Source organism: Lepisosteus oculatus, chromosome 2 (genome assembly GCF_040954835.1).
Source record: "Lepisosteus oculatus isolate fLepOcu1 chromosome 2, fLepOcu1.hap2, whole genome shotgun sequence".
NCBI lineage: Eukaryota > Metazoa > Chordata > Actinopteri > Semionotiformes > Lepisosteidae > Lepisosteus > Lepisosteus oculatus.
This window is the reverse complement of record NC_090697.1, coordinates 52,135,608-52,162,982: the sequence shown is the minus strand read 5'-3', so window position 1 is coordinate 52,162,982 and position 27,375 is coordinate 52,135,608. Positions and strand designations below refer to the sequence as shown.

The 27,375-nt window shown below is 34.8% G+C and overlaps 1 protein-coding gene across 2 annotated transcripts in view; it reads right to left on the bottom strand.

Annotated features, from left to right (window-relative positions):
- Positions 1-5,813: 5,813 nt before the first annotated feature.
- adgb (androglobin) overlaps positions 5,814-27,375 on the bottom strand; it is a 115,193-nt gene continuing 93,631 nt past the window's right edge. For both annotated transcript variants that reach the window (XM_015349156.2, XM_015349148.2), the window contains exons 30-35: positions 20,727-20,917; positions 18,977-19,132; positions 18,289-18,397; positions 14,313-14,436; positions 7,983-8,166; positions 5,814-7,462 (exon numbers count right to left, since the gene is read on the bottom strand). In XM_015349156.2, coding sequence (XP_015204642.2) covers positions 7,268-7,462; positions 7,983-8,166; positions 14,313-14,436; positions 18,289-18,397; positions 18,977-19,132; positions 20,727-20,917 — 959 coding nt within the window. In that variant the 3' untranslated portion in view covers positions 5,814-7,267. The remainder of the gene's footprint in view (positions 7,463-7,982; positions 8,167-14,312; positions 14,437-18,288; positions 18,398-18,976; positions 19,133-20,726; positions 20,918-27,375) is intronic.

The following is a 27,375-nucleotide window of genomic DNA, read 5'->3' as shown; positions in this document are numbered from 1 at the left end:
ATCATGGCCTCCTAATAATCCCCCTCTATGAATTTGCTTCATTACTCTACTCTCCTCCCCACTGATAGCTGATGTGTGGTGAGCGTTCTGGCGAACTATGGCTGCCGTTGCATCATCCAGGTGGATGCTGCACATTGGTGGTGGTGGAGGGGAGTCCCCATTACTTGTAAAGCGCTTTGAGTGGAGTGTCCAGAAAAGCGCTATATAAGTGTAATAATAATATAATTATTATTATTATTTTCATCCTCATTACATTAATCATTGTTATTAGTGTTGCCATTATAGGAGAAGGAAAGAAACTTAATTCATTAAGCTGTTTATAAATAAACAATTCAGTTTCAAATAAAGTTTCAGTTTTCAAATAATACGATGGAAAAAGTTTCCAATTGCCAAATGTTTTCTGTCACCATTCCAAACAATACACTCTCCATATTCTGTTTCAGATAGTTTACCAGACCAGCAGTAAGACCAACTAATAAAAAGGCTGAACACCAGAAATTTACCTTGTGTTATTTAAATTTCACATTTTGGCTCATGTGTTCATTTGCCACAGCACAAAGCTGGTTTTCACGCAGCTTAATAGATTTTATTTTTTTAAATTTTAAAATTGGAATCAATATTCATGTCTGGAAATTGTCTCATATGACTTCAGGATTTAGAAATATGACAAAATTTACTCAATCTCACTTAAAAGGAAATTATTATTTTGTAATGTTGATCTGTACAGTGTATGTGCTACATAATAATGATATAATGTAGCTTTTTATACATGTAACTATTTTTATACAATGTAACTATTATACATGACATTGAGCCTTTGTGATATTAGTCTTTGAGGTCACAGTTAATAAAGGTTACTAAGTGTTCTTAGGGACTGTCTGCCCACATTATACAATAACTGCCAGAGCAGCACAAATATCAGGGAACTTGGGTATTAACATGAAATTGGTGCTGTTCGCTGTAAGATATCTTAATGATAGGCTGTTAGTTTTATTCAGTGCTTTCCTGATAATGACTTTGTGTCATTATTCTTTTTTTCTTTTAATTTTTCAGTGAGTTATATACAAGCAGAGTGTTCTAGAAAACATGTAGGAAAGTATGGCACAATATACACTGAGAAAGAACTTGATATGTCAATGCCAGCATAACAATTCAGCAAGCTATGCAGGCAATGACAGCAAAAGAAAAGGATTAAAGTATTTATATATTTATATCTTTCATTTCTTTACATTTATAACACAAAGGATCTCTAGTCTTTTCTCTAACCCGTATAATTACCCTGCACAGACACTGAAAATTTCAACTCTTTTAAAAATGATTGCACTATTATAAAGTTCTTTACTTCATTAAAAATAAGTTACACTCGGAAATCTGGGTACCATTCGTATTACCATTTTCTTTCACTTTAGCAAAGTATCACCTGTTCATCTGAATAAACACTGCTCTGTAAAGTATAAGCCAAAATTCTCTTTCATGTCATTACAGTTTTACAATTCTCTTGGATAGTGTACACTAAGCAGTTGGATGTTGATCTTGATGCTGTGGGAATCGGTTGAATAGGCCTTCAAACATAACTTCATTGTCTCTCTGTCCAGGTTGTTTGTATTCATTGTGCCATCTCATTGTGAACCATGGGAAAGAACTGCATGGTGGAGTGTTAATGTGCTTGGCAGTAATTTCTAATTTTCAAATTTCCAGGGTTCCCCAGAAGCAATATTTTGTCAAATAGGATAATACAGACACAATCATAATCCAGAGAAAGGTACTGAAAATATGTTGTCATCATCTTTGACTAGTGTGGAAGAAACTAAAGACAGAAAAAATGTATACATCCTTAAGACATACCTATGCCCAGGTTCTCCAAAGGCTGTTGAATATTTCTTTGTAAAAGCTAACTAATTACAGTAGGTTTGAATTAGTAAAATGTTAATTCTATGAGATTTTAAGCAAATCAGTTACCTAAGTTAAAAATCACATATTTTCTTAAAATATTTTTTTACAAGAAAAAAAGAAAGACCAAAGTTATTTTAGCACAGTAAATCCAAGCCACTGTGCATAAAAAGAAAAATATAAATGTTTATCCATAAATACCAGTGATTTAAAACTCAATTATTTTGGTAGTTATCATTGTTAATTTCTGTCAAGTAGAGCTCCAACGTTTACATAAATGGCTAGACAGTAATATCACTTTGTTCATACCTTTTAGGAGGATATTTAAAATGGACAATAGGAGGAACTGATTTATACAAAGGGTTGCAGGAGTCCTGAACAAGCTGCCCAGCCTAGATGTTGAAACTGAGACCCTGGACTCTTTCAAGACATGGGTGGATGGATCATAGGTTTAGATAACCTTGGAAAAAAAATATGTATCAGCCAAATTACCCCCTCTTGAATGTTTGTAATCATTCTTATGTTCTGAAAAAACATAACTACAGTCACTGTGACCTGCACCAAAATGATGTGCTGAAAATGAATGAATAAAAATGACACTAATTTGAATAAAGTAATAAATGTAGGCACCAATAAGAGTCTCAAGATTAAATAGTTTAGAGCATGAACACCTAATACTAAGCTATCATTACAATTTATCAGAGCACAAGTTCCTGTTCCCTTATCAACTAAATTCTTAATTCTCCAACACCTGTCTGTGTTTTTGTTCTTCATTGTTTCACAGCAATTATTTTTCAGTCAGTGAATATAACTTAATCCCAACCGACAGATGTTAAACCAAGAATAAAACTTATTTGCAAGAATTGAAAGTTTGTATACACAATGCCAAACATGTGGCTGTAGTTAGAGGTAGAGCAGAGGTTTTTTCATTTACTGGATATTTAAACTGTAATTTAAATATCATTGTAACATTGATGGCTAAATCCCAAGCCTTCCAGAGTGCCTCAGGTAACAAATATAGTGCTTTAATAAACTTCTACTAACAAAGTAGGAAAAAGGTAATGTCACACCAGTTGCAGAAATATAGTATACAGTATGCATAGGGATTGTGCTGTAATGTGCAGAACCTCAGGAAGACAAAGCTTTTTTTCAACAGGCCAGCCCAGGATTATAGGCATAATTGGAAAAAATACTTCAATATTCAGATTCAGGTTTAGTTCAGGAACAGTGTTTAAACTCCCAATGGAAGTAATTATTTGAAAACAACAACTTCAAAACAACACTGCAAGAACACAGGAGAAGGATGTCATCTCGAAGTAATATACAGTACATGTCTCAACAAATTCAGTAACAGGACATTAACAAGGGAAATGAATGAACTCAAATAACTTATAGTGTTTCTTACAATCACACTGTTACATAAAGAAACAGATTAAAACACTAAAATATTTTACTATAACCATAAAGACTGAATCACTTCTATCCTTCATAAGATTCTTTATGGAACACTTGCAATTGTAAAATGAAAATTCCTTCAAAACAAACCAAAGTAAGAATTCGTTATTATAAAAAAAACCTTTAATACTGTAGCGTTTACATGTTCTTTTCAGAACAAAGGACCAGTGGAGACGCGATTAACATACCAAGCACTAACTTTATTCATTAACAATCACACAAAACCAATCACAAGATATACACGCACATGAGGAGACTGACGGAACACGTACACATCTTTAGGATGGTAATTACTTAACAACACACTATACTTTTACAGGACTACACAGGGCATTAGAACTACTAGGACATTATTTACACAGGTAGGGTCAGCCGCTGGTCATCGTGCTGACCCTCAGACTCTCCCCGGCTACCACTCCCAGCATGCCCAGCGGTACTACGAGCGCCTAGGGGCGCTTCCTCCTCACCACCAGGCGAGGGCGTTACACTACTTATATTCTCACATCATGTATTTTTTTTCTATCAATGGGTAGTAAATGTAGTTCATAAAGCAAAACATCATCATGACTGGATCCTACTGTGTGTTTCAGAGGTCATGAAGACTGAAACAGCAATTTGGATGGACAATGAATCTTTTTTATCTTCTTAGCTAAAGAGAGGTCATTGTTAGCAAGGACATAATGTTTCTCACTGTGCTGTGTAAGCATCTTAGTTTGATTAAATAGTTTGTGTTTCAACATTATTGTTTTATATTTGTGATCCATTTTTTTGTTTGAAATGTCTCTAAAACATACCATAACAAAAGAATAACAGAGCAGTAAAACAGGAATACAGTATCTACAAAATGTTTATTACTGCACAGTCTCAAGGCTAATAAGGCTAATAATGGACTGACACAACTACCACTGAAATATTAATGTGCCTACCTCTGTGTCTAAGAAATTTGGTACATTTAAGCAACAAATATAATTATTTTCTCCCAAGGTTCCTGTGACATAAGACAAAGTGAGTGAATGATTCTTCAGTTAGTACAAAAATGTATAGATTGTCTTGCTAGTATGTTGGAATTTTTTTCTAAAACTTTCTAACTGCTTTACCCAATGCAAGGTCACAAGGGAGCCACAGTGTATCCCAGCATACAATGGGTTCAAGGCAGTATATAGACAGAAAACCAGTCCATCAAAGGACACACACAGACACAAACATGCACATACTGAGATGAGGGCCAGTTTTCCCAGAACCCATTTAACCTAGCAGTATGTTTTTGGACTGTTGGAGGCACACACACACACACACACACACACACACACACACACACACACAAACACAGGGAGAACATACAAACTCCACATGAACCAAGGACCCCAGTGCTGCAATGCTAATTACAGTGCTGACCAGATAAACACTCTTCCTCATTTCATTTTTTACACCAATTTGAAGCCACAATTTCAGATTAAATACAATCAAGTTAATTAGCATATTCAAAAATTTAGTTTTAAATTTGTTTGGGAGATCAAACCCTAGTTTTGCTGTAATTCTAGCTTACAGAGTTTTGCTTTTGCATGATACAATTTAGTGTTTGCCCTCACAAAAGAGGCAGAACCTACTGTGCAGCTCTCTGAGGATCCATTCCATTGCCTTTTCTAACTAAACCAACCCCAGTTCTCCTACTGTCAAAGCGAGCCACTGAACTCGGAATCAGAAGCTACATTTCTCATGGAATTCAATCCTCCCCAGAACTCCAGTTCCAATCTGCCATCACCCTGTCCTAGCTCTCTCATCCATTTCTTCATTTCCAACACCTGCACCTTCACCTGGTCCCCTTAACAGCCAGAGCCACTTCTCAGCCTCCTCCGTACCATCTCTTCAAATTCACTGGTTTACTTTGAGGACTCTCAGTGGTTGGTCTTGTGATGCCAACATCAGTCTATTCCTATTGCAGCCCTACCAATCTACCCCTAACTATTCCGGTAGCCAAATTCATCTTCAGTCTCACGTTCATCCTCCAAGCCAGTATCTCCAGTCAAACCTTCCCACATGCCATAGAAAACAACTTTCTTACCAAAATAACTGTACCTTCTCCCTTGGCCCATCCTGATGATACTGTACCTCCAAAGGTCAAGAAATTGCATTCTCTTGGTTGGTGTAATCAAATTGTGTTGGTGTTAATACAAAATAATTACATATTATATTATGCCTTATAAGCCATTTAATATTATCGATGAACAGCCATTTTAAATGTTGGTTGCATTAATTGTCAAGATTCACATTTATGATTTTTGCATTGGTTTTGTCTACCTCTGCCAGGTGGTGAGTAATCCAATCCAATCTGTAGTGAGAGCACAAATTTCCAGATGCCATATCTAATACAAGCACCACATGATACATCCCGATAAAGAAACACACGTTAATCTTACTGACAACAGAAAGATAATAACATTATCATGGACAAAATTGACCAAAAAGCCTGAATTTGGTAATAGCTTTTAATACATCAAATCAAAGAAAAAAATGCATTACATTTATTATTTCTTAAGAGAAAGTCAGCAGGAATAGATACAGATATAGTGTCATACTTCACCTTTTCAGCAATAGAATGATACCACAAGATGGCACTGTGGTCCTTTTCATCCAGCTTCAAGACTATTTATAGATATGGCATGAAAAAATCTCTCTGAATCACTAAATGAACACCAAATTGAAGGAGAAAAATTGTTGCATAGCAATTTCTAAGATAAAAAAATATTAGAAATATGGCAGTCTCCACTTTAAACAAAATAATGATGCATGTAGCAAAGTAGACAAACCATATGTTACGCTTATAACTCTGAGGCATTAACAAAATAACCTACAATTTTCTTACAGAGTCTATATCCAAGACTCTGTAAGAAAACTGGATTAATTATACATTTAAGGCTCCTTTACCTTCAGAAAAATTACAATTTTTGGCTGTTTGTAAGACATTTCTTATGCTTAATAATTTTATCAAGCTTACTGACACGTGTTGACACAGCTTTGTGAGTCATTAGGGTAAAAATATTTAAATAGTAAATAAAAAAACTATGAACTTTTATTTAAGAAATAATATGGACCATTTTTTTTTACATTAAGATGATATGATCAAGAATAAAAGAAATGGGAAAAAAAAACATGCACACTTGTGAACAAATGTCATCTCCATAAAAAATACCAATTGTATACATACTGTAGGTTTTGCCAATGAAATAAAAGCAGAAGCAACAGCATACTCCTTGAAGATACTTCATAAACAAGAAATATGACATGAAAAGGTTTTCAATACAGATATAGAATTTAATAATGTTCCTTTGCAGGATATTTACTATTTACTGTGTATACTCAATTGGAGACAATTTATTTGTCGTTCATGGCAATTAACCTTAATCTACTGTAAGTAAAATACTGTAAAAAAACTTTTAATTTAACAATGTAGTGTTTGAATACTCTGTCACTTTGACTTGGTGAAATATGTTTGGTGGAATCTAGATTTGACTTAAATCTACTGTTTATGAAGGAAAATGACTTTTTGGAGGAGCTAGCTTGATCCTGTTGTCACCATTCTGATTACAGTCTGACAATGTGACTAAGAGATTCACATTTGTATAAATATGATTCAAATTTGAGGTCTACTACCACTTACTCTAAAAGATTAATAGCATCTATACTGCTTATTAGTCAGAAGGAAATTTTAAGGATATAAGGCATATGAATGCTGAATAACGCTCAGCAAATTCCGTTTTAAAAATGACCAAAAAAATACAACTAAGAAAATCAAGACAGCTGCAGATTTTACCTAAAATTCCAAACCAGCACTTAATAGTTATTTCTAAAAACAAGCAGTAGAAAAAATACTTTGAGGCTTAATGAATACATATGGAAGCTAAGAAGTAGTAGCCTCAGCATTTTACTTCTTCTTGCTGGAACTCTTTCCCCGCTTGGGGCTCTTCTGACGTGGTGGGGAGTTTTTCTCCAGCTCAGCCTGACGAGCTCCCTCCAGTGCAGCATCCTCCTCCTGTTTCCTGAGCTCCGACTCCAGCAGCTTGCTGCGATACAACTCCCGTGCTGTCAGGATCTTCTGCCTGTTTACATCCAGTACCACCTGCATACGTGTGAGATGTTGTACAATCTCAATAGTTTTGTGAAACACATCCCCTTTTATAAATATTTATTTTTTTCTTTTAAATCATATAAAGTGAAAACTGTTGATAGCAGACTTCAGAAATGCTTTATTTTAGACAAGGAATACCTAATACTGTATGTGCAGCAGAGGTTATTACAACAAGAGAAAGGAGCCCTGTCTGCCTGAAGCAGACCTAATGGGCACATCACTAGATTGTCTAATATATGATCAAATGGGAGAAAAAATAATCCCTTACTAGTAATGCCTACAGCTGCAGGTGTACAAACAACAACAAGAGACTAAGAGAGACTCCATTTTAATAAAAATGTCAGTGGCTACATGGCTAGCTGTCAGCCACCCTGGAATGAAGCTTACTTTCACTCCTTTTCAAATTTTGATTGATGAGCATGGGCATTTTGATGAAGCAAGAAGTGATAGGTAGCAAAAAGGGTTTAAACAGGAAACAGTCTTCCGTGCTGTAAAATTCCTGGCTTCTCACCTGTAGCTGTTCGTACATCTCTAGCTGTCTTTTCTTCAGCTCCTTTCTTGACAGCTGCTCCTGTTCTCTGTGCTCCATTATCAGGTCTCGCATCAGGCGGAACCTTCGGAATTCTTCTGATTTCTCCCTCTCCTGCTGTAATGTGATGAAGTCGTCCTTCAGCACAGACTCTTCTTTAGATTTTCTACGAAGAAACAAAAAACCTTAACAGCTTTATTTAACCAAAAACACATTATACTTAACACTTATAATAAGAGATACTCTTGCTATTAAACACCCACAGGGATCATTATGTGTGCTGTGAATTTATTATAGAAATCCAAAGCAGGTACTTGTACATTTTTTGAGCCTCTTTCATGTATTTCAAACAATTGATCTATTTCACTTAATAAAAAAGGGAACCTGTAGTTCCCCAAAATGCTATTGTCACTATACAGTAAATGCTATTCTGATCTGAATGGGTGTACAGGCTGATTATTTGCTGCCCATGCACTCTGGCAAATTTAATTAGGTGTCACTCTCTAAAATTACAACTGGCCATATAAACATAAATACACCCCAAAAAATTGAGTTTTGGTGAGCAGTAAGGTGTTTCAATCTGCCAGTCATAGTGAATATGCAAATTGCACTGTGCTTTGCTCTGTTAAGGAGATTAACAAAGGAGTGATATACACAATGTGAGGGATAAACAGGCTCAATAGTGACTCTAAAAGAACTCTTTACACTTTGTGTGAACAATTCAATATTCTGTTATCATTTTTATGTATTGTATTGCTGGCTCACAGCACTGGAGCTTTTATCTATGTGGAGTTTGTATGTTATCCCAGTGTTAACATGGGTTTCCTCCTACAGTCCAAATATGTACTGATAGTTAATTGGCTTCTGGGAATATTGGCCCCGGTGTGAGTGCGTGTGATTGTATCTGTGTGTGCCCTACAATGGAATGGAGTCCTGTCCAGGGTATATCCCACCTCATGCTAGTTGCTTCCTGGGATAGGTTCTGACAACCCTGTATTGGATAAAGTGGTTAGGAAATGGATGGATGAATGAAGATTATGCGGGGAATACTATATGAATATATTAAGAATTCTAATAGTTTATTGTTTAATCAAGAATACTTTCATAATGCAAAATATAAATAAATAATTATTGAGGTCTATAATTGCTCCCACAACGTTTTGTAATTTTGTAACATATACATTTTGCATGTATATGTACTGTATGTATATATCAGTCATGTCATTTCCTGAAATATGATAAACCCATTTTTATTTTATTTTTAAAAAGAGAAAACCAGGAGGAATTTAATTTCAAAAGAACAATTTAATCACCAAAAGTTGGGAGAATCATTATTACTGTCTTTGACCTTCATATAACACAATTATGAATATTGAAAAAAAAGTCTGTAATCTTTATTAATGAGTAATCTTGAGGGGTGAAACATTTCAGACTAATTTTACTTTCATGGTATAACAGGTTCTCCTCCTGTTACTTTGACACGTGGAGTAGACATTAGATGGAAAGGTAACATCAATGAAAGGAGATCTCTTGAGGGACAGCAAAGTTGGTTTGCTTAAAATAGCTTTTAATGAATATACCAAAATATTATCAGATTAAATTAGTAAAAATTAGCTACAAGGGGGATTCACAGGGGTATTATGACCTCACTTAACCTGCTGTGCAATGACAGATAGTTTCCTGCATAAATACAGGCTTTCTTTAAGTTTCACTGCTAACACTTGAAATTGCAAATTTAGAAATACAACTTTGAGAATAAAATGGGGAGATTTTGTTTTGTTTTTGAGATTTTCTTATAAAAACATCACTGATAAGTTTTTGTAGTGGTGGTTAAAATGATGTTTTTATTGGTTGTTTTACACCATATAAATAATTTACATACTATATTATACCTTGGTACATTAAAGAGTTTTTATTTCTACTGGAATTTATCATTTCAAAGGTTAAGATGAAGTATAGATGACACTTCGTTGTCTGACATAATTTAGCTTTTCCCTAAACATTGATGGTGCATAACATTGTTACAGTACAGTACATATACTGCATAGTCACCTCCAAAATTATTTGCACCCTTGATAAAGATAGGCAAAAAGACTATATAAAATAAACAATATGGGTATTAAGCTATATTTCATGCTCACCAATATATAAAACTATATTCTGATATTTTGATGCAATTACTAAGAGAAAGTTTTTTTTTTGTTAACAAGTAATAATTTTATTTCCCAGAAAGATAGATGTAAATATTTTTGGCATCCCTAAATATTCTTATAAATAAAATCAAACAAAATTAAATCTGTGTTAACATTCTATCTTTTGCATTCTACTCATCTTAGTTTTAGGTACCTGTATTATGATCTTCCATTGCTTCTACTGGGGTATATAAGTGAGAGAAAACACATATAAAAATTCATATGTCATCCATCGCCATGGAGAAAGGCAAATAACTCACAAACGAAAAGAGACACATAGTTGTTACCCTTCATAAATCAGGCAATAGGTATAAAAAAAACAACTAAATATACCACTAACCAGTAATAGCAAGTTTTAAATTAATAAGTTTTAAACCCCTGGAACAGTGGTGAACTTGTCTGTTAGAGGATGAAAGTGTACAGTTTCTTGCCCCGACATACAGTAAAGAGGATGGTTTGGGAGTCAAAGAAAAATCCAAGGGTCACAGTTGGAGAATTACAGAACTTTGATGTATCTTGGGGTCAGCAAGTCTCAAAGTTTACAAATAGACACCACCTCCATGCCAATAAGCTACTGTAATTGCAAGACCTTCCAAAAAAAATAATTATTGAGATGAAACCAAAAACATAAGAACCTGGAGTTTTATAAACAGCATTGGCACTTGTATTGGAACCAGGTGCTATGATAAAATGAAAATAAAGCTCTTTGCCCACCGACACCAATGGTGGGTTTGGCATTAAAAGAAGAAGACATATTCAGAGAAGGAGATAATACCTACTGTACTGTAAAATATGGTGTTCTAACATACCATATTTTACAGTACAGTATTTTACATAAGGTGTTCTATAAAAATATATTTTATGTTATAGGGCTATTTTCCTAAATCCTAAAAAATCTGGTTGCCAGGTCTGGTCTCCCAGGAGGTTTATGCTTGGCCTCAAGTAGATCTTCCAGCAAGACAATGATCACAAGCACACATCAAAATCCACAAGGAAATGACTGACCACAAAAGCAACATTGCCTTTTGACTATTCACTCTCTGAACTTGAACCCATAAGCACAGACCTAAAGATATCAAAATACTCTGTATGGATGAATAGTATAAGATATGTGTTCTCCCAATGTGTTCTTTATTATCATAAAACATTACAGAAAAAGGCTCAGTGCTGTTATCTGTGCAAACATTACTGAAAATAGTGGTGCCAAATATTGTGGCAGATACGTTTTTGGAGATAAAGTTATTATTTGAGAAATTAGTAATTTTAGCTTATTCTATTGAATCATTAATAAAGTAAAATATATTCCACATGTTGGAAAATTACAACATATCTGTGTTTTATACAGCCTTTTTTACTCATCTTTATCAAGGGTACCAGTAATTTTGGAGAAGGTAATATACCTCTGCCTGGACAGGTTCGTACTTAATGAGTATTGCATAATATGTCATAAGAGACTAGTTTGGGCTAGGCTAAAATGTGTACTTCAGTGTAATTGGAGGTGCCCTTAATCCAGACAATCTGTGTGAAGTGCCTAGTGGAAACAAGGCTTTGCATGTTAAGTAAAGCTGAATAGTTTCATTCATGCTGGGACCTTTTATCATCCCAAGCCTCTTTTAGAAAATTGATCATGCATTTTTACTGTAAGGAAGGTATTTTCTTTTTTGTATTGTATTCTTTGTTGTATGTAAATTGAAAGATTCATATGACAATCATTTATCTTAGTGGACTAAAAGTGCACAATATATTTTATCTTTTAAGGATTAAACTGTTACAATGATTGTGAGATATATATACAAGTGAGTGAGTGTGCCAGGAATTAGAAAGTCTGAAAGTTTGGCTTTAATGCAAAAAAGATAATTCTGACAAGGGTTCAGGACAACTGAAAGACCCTAGTAGAGAATAGAAGGTAAATATCCAACATTAAGCATGGCAGACACTAGCAAAGGAGAAAAAACTTCTAGACCATTTTACAAATTAAATTAAATTTATCAGTCTTAGCTGTGGATTCTGGTTGATTATGTAAGTAAAAGGTTATGAAAAGGAAGAGCAAAGTAACATATTACAGGTGGAAAAGGCTAAAATGTATTAAATAATGTAATGACAAAAAACAACAAACAGGTTTAGGTTCAATGGGAAATAGGTGAATTGTGCACCAATTTCCCATTGAAAATGCTGGAAGGGCATGGAATTGCATGGTATGGACAATGCAGAGAAAGAAGTGAGATCTCATATGGGAGGATTCATTATTATTTGACAATTATTATTGATTTTATTGTTTTTCAATTTCTTTAAGTCATAAATGTAATGAATGTTCAATATTGTAAGAATATAGAATAGAGCAGAATTTGTACTCATTTAAGGTGGACTACTAAAACTACTGAAAATTCCCAGGGTGCCATACTTTGCAGTATAATGCTTCTGTAAACTAGAGATAAGGTCTATTATTTCACTTAGACTTAAGCGTAATTAAATATTTCTAATAAGCTTTATGTGCCTTGACAAAGTAGATTGGTGCCTCTCCCTAATGCAGAGGAATTTGGCTAAAGAAGCCCCCTCTGATTAGAGACTTCATAAAACTCAGTGTTGTATCAATGATATACTGTATAGCACAGATGGGCTCCAGCAGTCTTCAGTCTAGTTCATTCCTAAACACCACAGAGGTCAAAGGTCACTATCCATCACCCAAAGGAAGATCAAACAAATGGGGATCTGTAGGTGTGTACTAGAAACAAACCTGATAGCAACTTAGCTTATCACCAACTTGTGATTTCGCCCCACATAAACTGGAACATGTCCTTTTTCTCTGGTGAACCACTAGCTCTCTCAATCTCTCTCTAACCTGGCAAACTGACTTTTACAACCATGTGAGCACAAGTAGTTGAAGTCAGAACTTAAAACTTGAATCTCCAGGATGCCAGGCTGAGAGAGTGAGTCAGAAATGTACTGAATTCTGCCCAAGATGTTCTTCCTGAATCAGAAGAAATCTTGTGTTTACAAACCCACTGTTATTTTCGCCTGATCAACTTAATTGATCACAGTTGGACTTTTTCTTTTTGACAATTTCCAGAACATTCTGAACAAAAAGCTATAGCATTGAACAAATTAAGTTCCCCTTTGTCTACCTTGTGAACCTCAAGAAGAAAAACTCCACAGACTTTTTTAAAGACTGTTTTTAAAGCTCTCTCTCCCAGCACCGAGTAACTGCTACAGCCAGCTTTTACCAGCACAAAGTTTAAACTCATCAAGGACATCTGGTTCAACAGATCTTTCAGTATTAAATTTCATTATTCATGTTATTCTCGAGCAAACTATTATCACAAGTAAGTTTGATGCTTAGTTCATAATAGTAAATGTATATTTACTTGTGTCTGAAACTATAAATGTGATTTACTTTTACAAGACTGATAAAACTAGACAGTGATGCATTATAGAACTAGTCAATAGAACAGTTAATGCGTATTTTATCTCTGAAGTTGTTAACTCTGATCTTTGTAATCCCTGAGTGAATGATCTGCATTTCGCATTCACGGCAGATTGTTTCACAGAAATATGCTATTATGTTTTTTTATTTGTTATACATGTTTTGGTTATATCAATATATTGTATATTCTATATTTAGAATCTGTGTGTGAGACTGTAAATTATTATGTTTTAGTCCTAAAAGTGGTCATGTACTTTCACAATGTACTGTTACAAATTATGATTGTTACAGAAAATTAAAACCTCCAACTTCCTACACTAGCACAATTAAATGTACAATAACACAAAAAATAACAGTTTCAGTTGTTAAATGAATCCTGCATGAAATGACGGTAATACCATAATTTATCTAGAGACAAAGACTGAAGGAAGGTCCTTCACTATTTTGTGGAGTGTTGGCTCCCAGGGAGCTGCCAGATGACATTTGAGTATTGAGCCCACAAAGATATTACTGCAATATGAGGGGCAAACATTGAAAAGTAATAGCCTTTGTATACAGTACATCTGGGCCTGTTTGAGAGAGCAGGCATCTTCTAGTTGCTGGTATCTATAGGGGAATGCTCTATTTTAAATAGGAAAAACTTAGAAAAACAATAATGATCATTTAAAATGACAATATAATACAAAAATCTACTCAGACCTGATAAATGGAGTCAGATCTATGAGAGGTGGCATAGTAGGCTGGGAGGAATCTCCTTGAACCTGGTGATGAAGATCTAGACCTGGTGGTGTTGATGGGTCTTCTGGTGAAGGCGAGAGAGCAGCTGTAGGAGATCAATATGAAGTATTTATTTTTCATTAGTATCAGAGAAAAATGTATTTCGTATTCTAAAGTGTCTACAAATACTGTCATGTACATAATACATTTGTTGAAGAATCTTTATAACAATTCAATTGGTACCTTTTCAAACTCTTTATTAATATACGTTATGAGACATAATGTCATATGAAGCATTTTAATGGTGAAAGACCACCGTCTAATTCTTAGTATCTCTCTTGCAAATGTATTGTGGCAGGTGCCTATTTAACACCAAACATTTGGCTGGGAAAGAGCCTGAAGCTGGGATCACTGTCTGTTCCAGAGTGAAGTGAGGGAAACTGGTGGAGCTGGTGGATTGTGATATCCCAGTGACCCTACCATTCATACCAGAAATCCTATATCTTACTTCCTCAGTTAGTCTGGGCTCAACCCTCCATGTACGCAGTATTTCAAAACATATTAAAAGTTAGGTTCATTTGCACAATGGCGTATTTGAGTTGACATGAAAACATGGAAGACTCAAACCCTCCTTCATTTAAACTGTGATAAGTCATGCTTCGTGGCACCCCCGATCAATTATGTAAAAGCAATGCAGTAACCCTATTTCGGAATGGTACTGTACTTGAGTTTCAATCAAAATTGAAGAACTCGGGGGAGATATTTGATTCAGGCTTGACATTTGACCCATATGTGCAACATATGTAAAAACATTGTTCTTCCTCCTCAGAAATATCGCCGGACTATGCTGAAAAGCTGGTAAACTCTTTTGTTTTCTCTAGAATTTATTACTGTTACTTTATCACTTGGGTAGCTATATCCTCTTTGAACAAACTATAGTATGTCTAGAATTTGGCAGTCAGAATCCTGAACAGATCTAATACAAGTGCTCACATTACTTCTGTCTTGGAGTACTTGCACTGGCTTCCTATCATGTTTCTTGTCAACTTAAAAATCCTCATGCTCACCTAAGGCTCTACAGGGCTTGGCATCTCAATACCTGTTCAGGTGGGTAGCTGCGTCAGCATGCGTAGGCTGCAAAGGAACAAGTAATAGGTTTATTCCATGCTGAAAAAAAGAAGAAAGAGAACACAACGTTTCGGCCGTGGAGCCTTCTTCAGGTGACACCTGAAGAAGGCTCCACGGCCGAAACGTTGTGTTCTCTTTCTTCTTTTTTTCAGCATGGAATAAACCTATTACTTGTTCCTTTGCATCTCAATACCTGTCTGAGTTACTATCATCCTACTCCCTACCTTGTAAACTTTGCTCAATATATGGGTGACAGGGCCTTCTCTAGCTATGCCCCAAAGCTCTGGAATTCTATCCCTAAAGATTTCAGAGCGTAAGTTTCCCTGAGCTCTTTCAAATTTAGACTCAAAACCTTCTTTTTTAGAAATGCTTTTATTTAACTGGTTCTGTGTCTGCACCAGTGCTTTCCTTCTGTATTCCAAACCTTCATTGTAAATGTTTGATTGTGCTATCTCCCCTCACTGTGTATTTTTTTCTTCTCCCTCTGTAAAGCTCCTGAAGAAGGAGGTACTATACAAAATAAAGTTTATTATTATTAAGAATCTCAAACTATAGAATTGACTCCCTCCAATTATGTCCCATTTGGTTCAATTACAATGATACATAACAAATGTGATAGTTGGTTTTGAGCTTTTGGTCTTCAGGACCAAAAGCATGAAAAAGGCTTTGAACACTTACTCAATGAACATATTTTAGTTTTTAATTTTTCTTTTCTGACATTTTACTTCTTTCACCCATAAACGTTTTCAGTTTGAACAGTTTGAATATAATTTAAATATTAACTTTAAATATATGTATACAGTACATACTGCAACTTGTAATTGAACAAAATGGGAAATCACTGGAAGGCACCATAATTTTGTAGAATTGTAGTATGATGTAGTAGTATGATTTTTTATGACTTTTGAAAAAAATATTTTTATCTTTTTTATCTTTAAGGAAATCGGTTACCTACAGAATAAAGATTTTCAACATTTCTCAAAGTCAATTTTTTAAGACTTTAAAACCTTTCTTTAAAAAACACCTGGTTTCACTTTTGACTCCTATTTCATCTTTGTTTTTTTAACATCCTACTTTGTTTTTTTATAGTTTGTTAGATAAACACTGTAGAGATATCTCTTATTTTGAATTTGACGTGTACTTGTCCACATTCTGATAATTACACAGATCTTAGTAACAGAATTCCTACACCCATATTACATGGAAAGTTTGGAAGACTCAATTTTGGAAAAGTCTCACACAGAGATGCAGTAGCTTCTATAGATTAATTCCAGGGACATAAATTAAGAGAAAAATAGGTCAAAAAACATTTAATTGTTTAAAAGTGATGGAAATCCAAGGTGCATCACTAACCTTTTATCAGTGTTCAACATAGTTCCTATTACTGTCTGTTCTGATTTATTAATAACAAACTGCTATCTTCAATCCACACTTTTGTTTTGCAGAAAAGTGTCAAAATAATGGTCATGAAAATATTTTATCAGTATGAGCAGTTTTTAAAATATTTTTAAATCTAGTTTTATCATTATAAAATCTCACTTTTGGAGGTGGGCTTTCCAAATGATGGCAGTATTCTTCACACTACAGAAGTGTGATCAGAGAATAGTGTGATTCAAACTCTTTAAATCTCATGGTTTTATTTTTTTTTCATCCATTATCTGAAATCTTCTTACTCCTAGCGAGGATTGATACTGGAACACTTGTTTGTCAGAGGGAATAAATTCAATTTTGAGACACCAGTTAATCTAGTGTGTTTCTGGGAGGGAGAATCAGAGCACTCAGAGAAATCCCATCCAGACACTGGGAGAGCATATGGAGTTCCCCAGGCCAGAATTGAACCTATTGTATAAGCTGTGAAACAGAAGCCTAAACTGCTATAACCCATGTCACCTCTTTCAAATTTATTTATAGCTTTTATTTTTATGCATTTGGGTGAAACCTACATTCGCTTCATGGTGGGGCACCAACCAGGTCGTTAGCCTTGAACTTCTCGGTAATGGATTCATAGGTATCTCCAGATATCTCTAGCTGTTGGTGGCAAATCTTTCACTGTAGATCTCTGACTGTCCCCATCAAAGAAGAAGTACTGAGTGTTTTATTCCTTATGTTCAGCCTCATTTAATATCCAATAGCAATCATTACAGCATTCATTTCAATAAATTTAGGTAAGAATACATTTGATTATTGTTTTTGTTTTGCAGTAGTTTTTAAAATATAAAGCTGTGTTTACTTTTAAGCCAGCAGCCACTGAAGCTAAGCAGGTGTGAGCTGGGTCAGTACCTGGATGGGAGACCTCCTGGCAAAAACTAAGGTTGCTGCTGGAAGAGGTGTTAGTGGGGCCAGCAGGGGGCGCTCACCCTGGGGTCCACGTGGGTCCTAATGCCCCAGTATAGTGATGGGGACACTATACTGTAAACAGGCGCCGTCCTTCGGATGAAATGTAAAACCGAGGTCCTGACTCTCTGTGGTCATTAAAAATCCCAGGGCGTTTCTCGAAAATAGTAGGGGTGTAACCCTGGTGTCCTGGCCAAATTTCCCATTGGCCCTTACCAATCATGGCCTCCTAATAATCCCCATCTATGAATTGCCTACATTTCTCTGCTCTCCTCCCCACTGGTAGCTGATATGTGTTGAGGATTCTGGTGCACTATGGCTGCCGTCACATCATCCAGGTGGATGCTGCACATTGGTGGTGGTGGAGGGGAGTCCCCATTACCTGTAAAGTGCATTGAGTGGAGTGTCCAGAAAAATGCTATATAAGTGTAAGTTATTATTTACTTAACTTTAACACGTGATGTGTAATGAAATATAATGAAAAATGGTACTGCACCTCCATCTCCAGTCACGGTGGTGATAAGAACCCCACCCCCCTTGTCAAGGGCTTCTGAAGTCTTCTTTAGTAAGCGTTTATTAATAAACTGCAGGCGGGATTGCATGGCCTAAAAACAGAAACAATAAAACTGTTGGTCATAACTGCTGATTTAAATAATTTTTCTTTTTTTCAGATCTAAGATCTCACACTACAAAAACAGAAATCGATCTATCAAAAAAGTCTGTATATCAAAGCCCATATTTAAATGATTATTTAGAAAATCTATAACCCATAATAATAATAATAATAATAATAATAATAATAATAATAATAATAATAATATGTTTATTATTAATTTTATTGTTAATTATTATATTTGATCAATAATGTTACCACCCTTTTAACTCATTTATCTAAGAACATTTTCTGTAATAATCAATTTACATGAGATACTGTAAGTCAAGAGATAGTAATTAACTGTAAATGTACTAGGTTTATTTTTGCAGCATTATCTGGTGTCAAAACATGAGAACATAAGAAAGCTTACAAAAATGAGAGGAGGCTATTTGGCCAATCTAGCCCACTTGGTAATGAAACCAGAAATGTTTCATTACATAAAAGGTGTTGCTGTAGTCAACAGGATTTTTACATTATAGACAGACAATAGAATTTAATACTACACACAACTTGCAAAAAAACAATAGACCTTGATAGACCTCCCAGGTTCCGCAGTTTCCCAAGCTTGTTTCATTGCCTTGATTTCATCCACACGTTCTGTGTCCTTCCTGATGTCTATTGTTTCTGCATCATTACTGTCACTTACAACTCGAAGAGTCCAAGATGGTTTGCTGACATCCAGAGCCTAAAATATATGATAAGAAGTCCAGATTATCTTGTAATATGTATGCTGATGTACAGTATTCCATCCACAGTAAATCAGACCCCTGATCTTATCTTCTGTATTTGTAATTACCAAATATGAATAAAAAACTTGAGATCACAGCCAGATGATTCTGTTTTCAAGAGACTCATAATCAAAAGTCAAAACAGTGAGTATGAACTGCCTTCGCTCAGATGGCAGATCACCACAAGAGTTTAGGAATGAATTGATTTTATTATTGCTATTGCTTCATTGTTCATTTTTACACTCAGCTCCAATCAGCCTGCTCAGGGCAAAAGACTGCACTCTATCTTAAAGAAGAACACTCTTAAATAGTTGTTGTTATGTTAAATAGTTTATGTTAATCAATTATAACTTAGTGTCTCAAAAATTATGCCTTCATTGGTCTTTTCAGTATGCATATGTAAAGGTATGATTAGCTATGCCTTTGTCTACTGGGCTTTGAACTTGCCAATGTTTTCCACTTCTTTCAAGTGGTTATTCAAAAATATCCTTTTCTGATTTTCACACAATATAGACACCTGTGAGAAATAAAGTAGGAAGAACATTTGTGGAATATTATTCTCTCAGACTTAGCTAGATTTTCAGTCTATTTTCAGATCTGTTCTGAAATCCCCAGCACAAGTGACCTTTATTTTTTTTAGTTTTGTGTTGCATTACAGTATTGTCAAGTCGGATAGGAAAACAGTGTTGTAAAAATGCATAAATCTTTGACATTTTATACATTAACTTTTTTATACTAATATTCAAAGAAAGGACAAGTACTGTATGTACATTCTGGTTAAAACCCAAAAGAGTTTAAATAATGCTTGAAATATAGACAGGGTCTAAATGTCAGGAAGAGATGGGCTTGGAAATGTATGCTACAAGTATGGGCAGTAGAAAAGTTACAAACAAGACAGGCCCATTCAGCCCATATTGCTTGTTTGATTTCTACTATCTTAAAGCTCTACTGTAGGTCTGAGAATTCTATTTCTTAAAAGATTGCATTAAGTAAATTTCAATGTCCTGAAAGTTAACTCTAGACTCTGACAATCTGTTTAAAGATATGATTCTTGTTCTGGTTAAAGATGGTCACAAATTTGCTTTCCACTTGTGTTCCTGTGACCTTGTGATGCATTGTATCTTAAAGAAGACCTCTAGATTTACTGTCAGCCTTTTAGGATTCTGAGCTCCTGAATTAACACTTCCACATATTGCTCTCTGCTCCAGGCTTAAAAGATTTAGCTACTTTAGTCAGTCACATTATGGAATTCCCTATTTCAATACAGAGGAAGACTTTTTAAAGGACACCTAAAAATGTTCAAATCAATAAAATTGAGCAAATGTTTTGATTTATGCTTGAATTAATATGATGAAAAAGATCTAGAGTCTAACAACATCTGGAATAATGTATGGAACAAATAACCATTGTTAAAAGATTAATCTTAAGCAAGATGCCTAACAAGACAAGTTCAAGTTGTCAATTTATCAGATTCAAAACATATTCAACTAAAACTGCATGTGGGCCCCTATTTGTTTCTTGAAATGGTGCCACATTACCTATTTACTGTACCTGAGAATCTGGTCTTGATGCAGGTCCTTCTTTTTCCTTGCCAGATTTGTCCTTATCTAATTTTTCCACAGGCTTATCCTTTCCTTTCCTGGATGACTTGGGTGTTGTAGACCCTGCAGATTTATGTGCTTCAGTAGACTGGAGCTCTGAGTTTACAGGGATATTGGATTCATCCAGCTTCTCCCCATAAACTGTGGAAACCAAAAAAAAAAACTGAGGCTTGATAAACTGCATTTCTTTCTTGTCTTAATATGTTCCTAAATGTATATCAAAATTATCTGACAAATTAATGATAGTAGGGAGACATTTAATTAATCAGATACAGAATGTACAAGAGAGAAGAATATTTTAATCTGTGCACTGTATATCAACTGGTGCTTAACTTTCAGAAATTCTTACTAAACAGATACAACTTCTTTACTGTTGCATAATTTCTTACTTATATCCATCCATCTTCTAGCCTCTTTATCCAATTTAGTATCACAGGGAAGCTGGAGCCTATCCCAGCAAGCAACATGCACAAGGAGGGATACAGTCTGGATGGGACACACACATACTCCCATCAAGGCCATTTTTCCTGAAGTCATTTAACAAACCAATATGTCTTTGGTATGTGGAAGGTTAACCAGTGCACCTGGAGGACATACAAACTCCACACAGATAGCACCCCAGGTCCAGAATTGAACCAATTGCTGTGAGGTGGCAATGCAAATCACTGTGTCACTGTGCCACCCACTTACTCCATATTCCACAATTTGTTATTTACCAACCTGATTAAATGTTCCAGCAAAACAGATTTATAAAAAAATATTCATCATCAATATCTGCACCACACATAATGGTATACAAGGAGGGGGGGTTACATCAGCATGGTTTCCCTGTAAATTTGTTTATATTCCATAATGGTTTTTATATATTTATTGTTTATATCCATTACAAATCACAATTAGATAACAGCTAATGAAACATGTTTTGATTTCCCTGGTACAGAAGCAGGAACACAACAGGATAATCTACATAAGTGCCAAATCAACTATGCAAGCATTCCTTCAAAACCTATTCACTAGGGAGATGAAGAACATATTTTCTGGTCTGCATTCCAGATGGAACACGTACTGTTTGAAGCCGCTGTCTTGTGTTACACTGAAAGCACATCTGACAAACTCTGCTCTGCTCAACTACAGTACCTCTCAAATCATGTTTTGAGAGGAACGACAGGACGGGACCACTTTTGAGAGGGTTTATAACACTTTCACATAAGTGATGGATCTTTTCACTCTCCACACATGCTACTTCCACAGTATTTCAAACTTTTTTATTTTACTGTAGAACCTGTGATGTACAGTATTTCTGGTTATTCTTCTTAAAATGTTTTTAAATGAAAAATAGGGGTGTTTCAATACAAGGTTCTATACTGTATATTTAGATAGATATAAATTTATATTTTCTAATGCAATTTCATATGAAATTGTTAGATTTGACAAATTAAATGAAGAGGGGGTTGATTATTATGTCGCTGCTTTCTGAAATACCTGTCATTCTAAAAGGATTATACTTTCAAAGTTCAAATGTTGTTTGGAAATATTTCTTTTTGGTTTAAGACATTTCATACCAATTATAAAAACAATTTTAGATGCCAACATCCAAAACGAATTACAAATAAATCACAAATTGCAGTCAGAATCACCCCCCTCTTGTTTATAAGTGTTTTAAAATAAAAAAGAAGGATTATTAAAGTTTTTGAGACACTGTGAATCAAATTAGTCTTTTTTTTCTAAATCTATCTGTACCTGTCTAATTTATTATCCCCAAGAATATCAGAAAGTCACCTACCCTGAGAGCTTTCAGATCCAGACTCAAAAACCTCTTCAGAATGTCTTTAGTTTATTCGTGTTTGTGTCTGCTCCTTGCATCCTATACTACTTTTGTAATCCATTGTGCTACTTTTATTATCTCCTTTTTCTTGTAAACTATTTTTTCTTCTTACTGCAAATCAATTTGAGAAGCTATACAATTAAAGCACTATATAAAATAAAGTTTATTATTATAAATATATTAATAATAATTAACATTTTGGTATCTCAGCAACTGTTAATCAACCCAGATCACTGCTATAATCTTTTGACCACCATGGGAAGGGAAAGGAATGAAGGAATGAATCAACATACCCTGGGAATGAAGCCAGTGATATCTAGACTACACTACTCAACCTGCTCTCTGAAAGTGCTCATTGGTTAGTTAAATTAGAGTCAGTTTAATATGAGTTAAATAGCTTTACTGTATAAACAATTCAATAATGAGGCTTAGATATTTTACTTCTCCATATTAAATACATATTTTTAAAATATGGATTAAGAAGTGTGTTATTCATCTAGAAGAAACTACTTTTTGCATTTCTGCTTAGTTTTTCTGTATCTTGGTTGAGCTGTTTTCCTACCTGCCTTCAAGATATACTGGACACTTCTCAGTGGCCCTGTACAATCCTGCTAACATTTTTAACATGCATATTTTTTACTTAACAAAGTAATTTGGTCTTTTAATGACATTGCCCATTTTTTTACATTCAATGAAAGTTCAACCACTTAACTTGCAGAAACATCCTAAGAAGCTAAGTATGTTAATAAGTATTTAGATATCAGTATTTTTTTTTAACTGAAAAGGTCAAATGAGTATGGTGCTGCAAGTTAGAGCAATGCCACTATTTACATAATTAAGTGTATACTAGGTGGCAGTGTTGTACTAGTAAAACAACACATTTAGTTCTATACAGCCTTTAGTAAGCAATGATTTATTGTTCTTCACATTTTTAAATGCTTAATTGTATGTTGTGATACATATATAACAATGTCAATTATATCTATTTACTATATAACCATCTATACTAATATGATTTATGCTTACTTCTTATAAGATGACTAATGAGTGTTTAAAAATGTATTTCAGTTTCTAAAAACAGAGAGATTACAAAAGCTAAATCTCTGAAGTCTAAAAGAAAATGAGACTAAGATGAGATCTGCAAGGGTCTATTACACACTCGGAAACTAAAAGGGAATTCATTTAGCAGGGAGAATAGGAAATGCTTCTTTACACAGTGAGTTGTGGGTATCTGTCAGAGGCTTGAAGGTCCAAACTCAAAAAATTGTTAAAAAAAACAGCTAAATAAAACTTTAATTTCACTAAGCTACTAAACTCCTAAATTATGGCTGAATGGCCTCCTTTAATTTATAAGTTGTTATATGGTCTGATCTTCTAAATTCCTTCAAAACAAACATTTTCTTCCTTCCTGTACTTCAATACAGTACATCTCTTTACTTGTATATTATTTGAAAATGTACCATACATAGTGAACTCATCACAGCTTAAGAGGACCAAAGACTTTCCCATTAAACACATGGAGAGCAGAAATGTGAGGAAGAGCACATGTGAAGAAGATAGGGAGGAAGGGCTTTGTAAGGGCTATTAAAATGTTCATGTCCTCAGAAAGCAAGTAAAACTTCCACTTATGCTTTTAATCAAAAGTTCACTAAATGTATTTTAAGTAAACTGCTTATCAATGCAGAACGGGGTGGAGACAAGGTTTAATGATATCGAACAGCCTAATTTATCCAGAACATTCAATGAGATAATTTTGTTAATCTTTATTAAACATGACAGAGTGGATTAATTTTATACTCTGTATACCCTAGAAATTACAATTTATGAGTTATGTTACATCTCAGAGAGCTTCAGATGTTATTGATGTACACCACCATAAATTAACAATTTATTACATTATACTGTAAGGTTTTTCCTTACAACAAGCTAAAATATGGTAAAGGCCAAATATAATATTACAATGAATTTGCAATATAATGACATTCTAAAAGGTGTACTGACTGTAAAACCTGACACTATAATTTTAGCTTTGACTCTATGAGATTTTGGCAGTAATAAATGAACAGATGTAACCTCAGGGATGTCTGGCAACTTTTAGGTATCTATATTTGTCTATAGGTATAGGTAAATATTTTTATTTCAACATATTTGAAAATTAAATACTGTTTTTAAAAGGGTCCTTCTGTTACTGGTAGCAATTTTTAAATGCTGCAATTAAAGATGATTTTTTTCAGTTTTATTTTAAAGTTTAATCACATCCCAAGGCCACTAGGGGGCAAAAGGTAACTTCATTAGATTTGGTATTGACCCAATTAGAATACATACTGGCTCAGTCATGTTCTTGTATTTTCAGATATTTTTTGAAAACCTAAAGGACGGATTTGTTATTCTTTTAAGAAAATAGGTCAGTTTATACAGTGCCATTACATGAATCATTTAACAGCATTAAATCTATGTAATAAGGAACATATTTATAAAAAAAAACATAGGGGAATACGGTATTTTGAACTTCAAGGATTGAAATTATTTTTTTTAACATTTTCAAGACTAAATATGCTAGTAGTAATAGTACTGACAGAAACAGAAGCAACGGTGCTGGGTCAAGGATTACTTAATTGCCTTTATTCAGCTTCAACAATAAACAGAAATAAAGGCAGCTAACTTCCCTTACTTACAAATAACATTATTTAATTTATTAATTATTTATTTCATGACTTAATGATGTATTACTTGATTAAAATAAATAAATGTGAGATTTTACCCCATGTTCCCATTTCAAATGATAATATTTAACAGAATTCTATATTCTTCCTCCTGAAACAAGCAACTGCCCAAGATGAAAAACCTTTTCACTAACAAAAAAATCCCTTGTGGAAAATAGATGAGAAAGGCATTCTAAGGACAGAAATAAAGTGGTGTAGAAAGAGAAAAATATTTCTACAATTAAACTGTTTAGTTTCATATAGAATGAAATGTTGAACCTCTGAAACATAATGAACATTAATATTTAATATGACAGCATTCAGCCATATTGCTTAAGTACGTAACATAAAATAACATGTAAAAAAAGTATGCTTGTGGATTAAACTGTTGAAGGCCCCTATTTAAATACAGATTTAAGATTGTATACACCTGAACAATACTTCACCCACAAGAATTTCTTTGACAATACACAATATGGGTAATCATGACAAAATATAAATTATTGCTGAACCAGATGAAGCTCACATTGACTAAGTAACATAATTTAGATAGTTTCCTGCACATTAATTATGAAATTGAAGCACGCTAAAGAAATTGCAATTAAATTGCTCAAATAAATCATAAATTAGGATTTTTAATGGATGGATCATGTCTTCCTTTATAAACTAAGTTATACTTGTGTAGAGGCAATGCTTGTTAATAAGACAGAATTAAGTGTTGCTGTGCTTTCCCAAATGAGGCCCCATCTCCCTCTTCATCTCTGTGGCGCAGCCACAGAGAAGCTATTCATGCAGGCTGATTTAAAGATGTTTTCTTTTGATAAGGGATAGCTCCCAAATGGGGATGCACTTAGCTAAGCCTGGCTATCATGATCAATGGTCATCCATTGGCGCCTATCTGTCTAGGGAGTGTCAGATGGACATCTGGACTGCATTCCTAGGTGTCAGGAGTAAGTGACTCATATCTCACCTTGATCAACCAATCAGAGACTGGTAGGGCCGAGTAACCCACGTGGAATTCTGATGCCCATGAAACTTTCAGTCAATGAACGAGCTGAAGTTCCTCCAGGTGAAAACAGGCAACACAGAGAGCCTGTAGGACTATTTCGGACAATTCTAAAGGGAATTCAAAGGAGAATTCTAGGGCAGGATGGCCCAGGAGCAGAAGGCTCCCAAGGGCAGGACATTCTCGCAGCGTGCCTCCTAACCATCCTGAGACTCAGCCCGGACCACCACGGAACGGCCAGGGTGTCCAAGTGCCAGAGCTTTCCTTTGTTCTAAGAGTCTAGAGCGGAGGTTGCCAGAGAGTAACCAGAGGATCCACCTGAGGTTAGCATCAGCAGCAAGCCTCGTGAACAGGTTGGAACTGTGGACAGCTGAATCACTATTCAGAACTAGCTCTTCATCAGGAACGAACTGGTCCTCTTCCTGACTTGCTGGGACCCACAGTCATCTTTTCTCCTGTGCAACTGTTTCTTTGTGCCCGCAGGAGATCTGAATCCCCAGAGATTGGATGAGTATTCAACTTCACTGCATTACAGCTCGAGAATTCAATTGTTTTCCCAAACAGTTGATATCAATTTAATTCCTAAGAGTTATGTACTTGTTTTGAGTATCTAATGTAGAAGTTATAACCAAGTTCATTTACGAAACGGTCTAAATGAATGATATACTGAACGTATGTCCTCTTGATATATGTAACTCTTCGTAACTGACTGAATATATACCTTTTGTATTCTAATAACCCTCTCGATAAGATCTGTTAGGTTTACATGCATATTCTATGTATTAATAAATGTATCCTCGTGTATTAGTACCTGTGTGTGCGTTGTTTGAGTTATATCGCAAGGTTGGATTCTAAGGCCATCAAAAGAATCATTTTGTGATTTACTGCTACAATTAATAATTGTCCCAGTAAATGCCCAAACCCTACAGAACTGGTGCCTTCAGAGAGCACACTACACTGGTATGAGAAAAATTAAAGGGTGGTGCTATGGTTGTCATTACACATTGAATTGTAACCCTAAACTGGGCTTCAATTCCAGATCTGGGGTGCTATCTACAGTATATGA